This window comes from Ursus maritimus, unplaced genomic scaffold, assembly GCF_017311325.1.
Source record: "Ursus maritimus isolate PB19 unplaced genomic scaffold, ASM1731132v1 scaffold_19, whole genome shotgun sequence".
NCBI lineage: Eukaryota > Metazoa > Chordata > Mammalia > Carnivora > Ursidae > Ursus > Ursus maritimus.
The window spans coordinates 3,421,379-3,427,378 of NW_024424341.1; the positions used below are offsets into that span (position 1 = coordinate 3,421,379).

The 6,000-nt window shown below is 57.6% G+C and overlaps 1 protein-coding gene across 3 annotated transcripts in view; it reads left to right on the forward strand.

Moving 5' to 3' along the window:
• The window catches only part of CUNH16orf74 (chromosome unknown C16orf74 homolog), a 33,073-nt gene extending 27,073 nt beyond the window's left edge, over window positions 1-6,000 (forward strand). For all 3 annotated transcript variants that reach the window (XM_040633227.1, XM_040633226.1, XM_040633228.1), the window contains 2 exons: window positions 3,030-3,170; window positions 5,471-6,000. In XM_040633227.1, the coding sequence (XP_040489161.1) occupies window positions 3,030-3,170; window positions 5,471-5,529 (200 nt within the window). In that variant the 3' untranslated portion in view covers window positions 5,530-6,000. The remainder of the gene's footprint in view (window positions 1-3,029; window positions 3,171-5,470) is intronic.

Sequence of the window (6,000 nt, forward strand, 5' to 3'; positions counted from 1 at the left end):
AAATACAGTGGGACTCCATGACAAAGGCACGGTTGATTGCCAATGAGGCAGATCTGTCCCCAGTCCCTTTGGGTGTCACCCAGAACCCGCGTGGCTGGACTGTCCAATGTGACGAGGGTCCCAGGCAAACAAAGGCTCTCCTGCCAGGCATGGCAGCCCAGGGGCTTAGAAGTGGCCTCCCAGAAGCTGAGCGCAGAGGCCAGACCTCTTTACTCTGCAGAGGCCCAGAAAGGCGGTGTGACTTGCCCAGGGTGGCACCAAGAGCAAGCAGTTGGCCTGATTTGAGCCAGTGCGCTCACCACTGTGCCCGCTGCTGACAGCTTTTCTGAGCATGCAGCCCAGGTCAAGCTGCGGATGGGCCAAGAAATTGGCCTGATTCCATTGCTTTAGGTCACCTGATGTTCACACTTTTGTGGATTCAAACAGGCCGTCTTTGACAGTCCAGGCATGAGCTGCCCATCAGAGGAGCACCCCTTAGGTGACCAAAGGTCACCCTGAGAAGCCCCTGTGATTTTTGCACAGCACAGTGGGTACGGCATTCCCGCCATGCACCTGCTGTCCCTTCCTGCTCCTGTAGTCTGGGTGAGCTACGTGGGCTGCAGCAGCTTCCAATGCCGTGTAACAAATTACCCTCCAGCTCAGTGGGTTTAACAGGCATTAGCTCCATGTCTGTGGCTTGGGAACTCAGGAACGACTTCGCTGGGGCTTTTGATCAGGGTCTCTTGTGGGGCGACATTTACGCAGTCAGCCAGGGCTACAATGTCATCCAAAGACTTGACCAGGCAGAAGGACTCCCTTTGCTGGCGGCTCCCTCACAGGGCTGTTGTCCGCAAGCCTCGGTTCCTCACCACACACCCCCACCCCTGGCTGCTTGCTTGTCCCCACAGCATGGTGGCTGGCTTCCCCCAGAGCCAGAGGGCAAGGAAAAAGTTGCAATCTTTTGTGACCTCATCTTGGAGGTCCCAGGCCATGCCTTCTGTCCTGTGCCATATGCAAGAATCCACACTAAGTCCATGCACACTGAAGGGGAGTGAATCAGACTCCATCTCTTCAGGACATGCTTGAGATCCACTGACCCCCCCCCACCCCGCCCAGGGACCATCAAGGAGCGGCAGCAATGACAATCACCCCATTCCTCCGCTCCTGCTATCGACCAGGGACCCAGATACCAGAGCAAATGTCATCCCAGTCCGGGGCTGCTTGGGCTGGAAAACAAAGTGGTGTGGGGTCTAGAGACAAGGATTTTACACCCAGTTCGCGCTGCCTGAAGTTGATTCTCATTTCGAGTTTAAAGTATTCCACTTGCTCTCTCCCAGGCACTATGTGGGCCCAAGGGAGACAGATGAGCAAGACACTGGCCGCCCTCCAGACGCTCACGGTAAAGGGAGAGAGAGTTAAGAAATAATGTCTCCATACAGTGTGATCAGTGCTGGAAGAAGATTGATGAACGAATTAGTGTAGATGGACAAAGGAGGCAGGGATCACATTTGCTGGGACATCTTCCCCAAAGAAGAGCCTGTTTTGCTGGGCTTTGAAGGCTAAGTAGTAGGCCATTGTCCGGCAAAGGAAGACAGAGCATTCCAGGCAGAGAGAGTAGCACGGGCAAAGGCCCGAAGGCATCGGGAGCCCAGGGTTTTGGGGAACTGGGAGCCGTCTGGGGAGTGTGGGCAGGTGGCAGGGAATGAGGCTGCAGTAGTTTGGGCCAGACTGTGAAGGCTGGCTGTGATTCACGATCACCGTTTCCCAAAATGTATTTCATGACTCATGGTTCTGTGAGATGTTAACAGGCATTCCTTCAAAAACAGACTCCGAGGTTACTTACGTTCAGGAAGACCAGGGTTAAGCTCAATGAAAGCTGCTTCCCTACCGCAGGACTTCTCAGAGCCTTTAATTCTCTAACATGCATGAGAATCTCCAAGAGAAAAATGGATTAGATGGGATCCAGTCAACATTCAAATATGTGGTATTCCCAAACTCGTGATCGTGGAACCCCCTTCCTAAGGGAGTCTCAGGAGGCCAGTGTTCCAGGGAACACATTTTGGGAGCTACTGCTTATAGCTGGTTGTCAAGAGGTAGTGAGGGCCCCGCAGGTATGTGGCATGATCAGGTTCGCAGTTTCTGGCTGAGAGACAGGTTAGGGGCATGGGGAGGGAGAGGGAAGGACGGCAAAGACGCTGAGGGATGGCACCTACAGGCTTGTCATTGGTTAGGTTGGCTCGGGGGTTGGAGGCTGAAGATGAAAAGGGAGGAACCGTGGCGGACACTCCGGTTTCTAGTGTGTTGTGGTTCCGTTGACTCTGATGGGAAGAATGGAGCAAGGCGTGTGGTGTGGATGGCACCAGTGCTTTTCTATCAGCTGGAGGTCTGCAACCGGGTGTGGCTGGGTCACCCAACCCTCATTAGCAGCGGCCGCAGGACTGCAGATTCACTGACGTGGAAGAAATGGACAGATTCCTGGAAAAGCACAGCTTACCCAGTCCGACACAGGAACGAACAGACAATCTGACCAGCCCCCTGCTGATGAAAGACACCAAACTCGTAATCCAAAGTCTTGCACAAAGGAAATGCCAGGCTCAGACAGCTCCTCTGGGGAATCCAGTCCCATGCGAGCCCCATATCACAGACACCCTTTCAGAAGGTGACGTGGGGGAAAGGTATTGGCAGGCAAGGCTCCGCGTGGGACAGGCCTGGCTCCTGTTTGAGCTGCACGGCTTGCGTCCATTTAGAGCCCTGTTCTGGGGGCCCGCTGTGTGTCAGACAATGCTCCGGGCGCTGGGGCCACGTTAGTGAACAAAACAGGTAAAACTCAGTGCCCTCCCTGAACGGTGCAAGCTTGGACAGGTCATCCAACGGCCCTGCGCCTCAGTGTCCACGTGTGTGCACAGCGGGGCCAGCACTCCCCTCCTTCCCGAGAAGCGGCTGTGAGGGAGGGAGGCAGGCAGCCCACAGCGGGCAGTTCCCAGCGGCCACTGATGCTTGTCTCCCTGTCGTGTGTGTGTACGTGTGTGTCCCACGGCCTGCCCTCTCAGGCTTTAAAATGTGTGGCAGCAGCAGCGGCAGTCATGACGAGGCCCCCGTCCTGAGCGACAAGCACCTGGACGTGCCCAACATCATCATCACCCCCCCGACCCCCACGGGCATGATGCTGCCACGGGACTCCAGGCAGACAGGTGAGGCCGCCCTGCCACGGCTGCCAAGCGTGTCTGGGGGGCCTGGTGGGGGGCAGCTCACGGGGCCCCTCTGTGTCGTGGGTCTGAGCTCACGTCCCCCCCGCCGGAGTTTGTTAGAAATGTATGCTCTGATCTGCGTACGCCACCGAGGGCCCCTCGCAAGCACCAGCATCAGCAAGATGCGGCATATTAAGTAATTAGCTGGACAGCCCCTGCCGGTGGCCAGGGTGAGTGATGGATGGGGCTGGGCGGGCCCAGCCTGGGAATGGATGGATGTGCCTTCCCCTGGCAGCTGGGGCGGGGGCTCCGCCGGACACGACAGGCTTGGAAACACCCCGTGTCTGGGCCCAGCTGCTCTCCGGGTCTCCTAGATGCAGCTCGCTGCAGGGAGTGGGGAGGAGACAGGCTTGTTCCCAGAGAGAGGCAGAGACCCGTGCCCCCACGTGTGGACACTGTGGACACTGTGGAGCCGGTGGGACGACTGGTTCATTTGTTCATCAAAGAGATTTATGGGGCCATGGCTGTGCTAGGTGCTGAGGCTGCTGTTGTGAATAATGGTAATAAAAAATACTGACGTTAGCAGTGAGCAGTTTCTCACTGAGTCCTTAGGGTAACTCTGGGCTAGGTCCCGTTTTCATCCATTTTATAGACGGGCAAACTGAGGTTCAGAGAGGGTGAGATGCTCACCATATAGCTGGTAAGTGGCAGGGTTGGGATTCAGACCCAGCCGTGTGACCTGGAGCTCGCCCTATGGCCCTACGGCTAGGCGCCCTCCCAGTGGCTGGCATCGTTCAGCCAACCGGCCGTCAGGACACCGGTCCTGCCTGGCTCCTGCCGGGGGCACAGGCTGACCAGGCTTGATGTGGGGCTTGAGAAGTCGGGGTGGCGGGGCTTGGGTAGACTTTTCCAGAAGTGCTGAGCTTGCCCACCAGGCCGGATGATCTGGAGGAAGCCACCAGACCCCCTGTGGGCCGGGCCCTTTGCAAGGACTGGGGCTGGGCCATTCTCAGTAATGACTCACCATGGGTCACCTTCCTGTGTCACCCTCCCAAGTGCCAGGTATCAGGCTGAAGCCTTCTCACAATGTTTCTTCTCCTGCCAACCCTGAGGGCTGTGAGTACCACCCTTATCTCTAGTTTACAGATGGGAAACCTGAGGTACAGAGAGGATAGTGACTTACCCAAGGGCACACAGCGAGGTGGGAGAAGAGCTGGGCTCTTGCTTCAGGGTCCAACCAGAGAGCTCAGTGCAGGCAGCAGAGTCTAGGGCCCTTCGCTCTGCCATTAGGCTCCCTGCCCTGCCAGCCTTGGTGTCCCCATCTGTAAAATGGGGTCGTAACCACCTTCCCCGCCCCCAGGGCCAATGTGAGTGTGGGGAGACTTGGGGTTACTTGACAAGGTCAGAGTCCCTGAGCTCCCAGAGGAATCCCAAAACCCCGGAAAGGCCCCTTTAAGTATAAGCAGGTCCGGGACAGATCGGTGCAGAGGGCCTGCACGGGCACACCCTCCTGTCCTCCCTGGCCAGACCCCATCCGTCCGCTTTTCCCCTTTCTGAGAATGGAGGCACAGGAGAAAGGGTGCAGACCTCGGGGTCAGAAAACCCTGAATTCAGATCCCTGCTCTGTGACTTAGCGCCTGGTGATACTGAGAAAGAGGCACAACCTCCCTGAGCCTTGATTTCCCCATCTGTAAAATGGCACCTCAGAGAGGCTGGGGAGGACCAGTGACAAGGACGAGTCTGACTTTACGCCCCGCACAGTGTGTGATGTTCATATTCTCACCGGTGGTATTTAGGGCGGGAGGAGACCAGCAGACCCGGGTAGCACTTCCTCCAGCGCTGCTGGGTCCAAGTGATTCTCAGAGACCTGGGCTTCCTCCAGCGGTGAGGGGCTGGGCCCCCCTGGCTCGGTTGGAGCAGCTCTCTCCCTCTCTGGGCCTCAGTTTTCCATTTCTAGGACAGGGGCGTGGAGGTGCTGACCTCCCGTCCTGCCCCGGCCTTGAAGGCGCCTCCCAGAAGGTGCTGAGCCACGAGTTGGGCCCGGGGGTGCAATCCGAGGAAACTCAGCCTGGGCCTGGGGTGAGCTCTGCATTGGGTGTGGGCGGAGGGTGTGTGGGGAAGGCCCATGAGACCCGGCATCACCCGGGTCCCCCGTCATCACCTTGCCAGCTCGTATGTGGGGGAAGCTCAGGGAAGTGGTACAAACAGGGAGCCCAGAGGCTCTGGCCTCGGAGCTCTGAGGGAAAGGCAGCCTGGATGTCCTGGGTGCCCATCCCGATGCTGATTCCTCCCCTTCCTCCTAGTCTGGCTGGATGAGACAGGGTCGTGCCCAGAGGATGGAGAAATGGACCCCGAAGCCTGAGGAGGAAGCACAGGTCGGAGCTTGTCCTCCCTGGCTCCTCCAGCCACCCCCAACTCCACAGGTCCTGGGGCTGTGGCTGCCTGGGACAGAGGCGCTGAGCACCCCCGAGGCTGGATGGGAGAACGGAGGATTCCGGCGCCTGACCAGTTGCAATGCGGGGAGAAGAGGAAGGAATCAGTCAGCCTGCCTGCTTCCAGAGCCATGTTTCCGGACCCCGCCGAGCAGACCAGACTTCTCACACCCACATGGTCCTGGTGACAGCTGCCAGGGTGGCAGGGACAGGCTTTCTTCTGGACAAACGTACCCTCCCTGAGCCCTGGGCCACGCAGATGGGCGCGCACGAGGTCAACACACATGAGAACTTGCGGAGTGGCTCCGTTTTTTTACAAGTTGTTTTACAGACATCAACACAGTCCAAAAAGTGATTTATAATTCCTTTTTTGCATTATGAATAAAGGTCATCGGTAACGA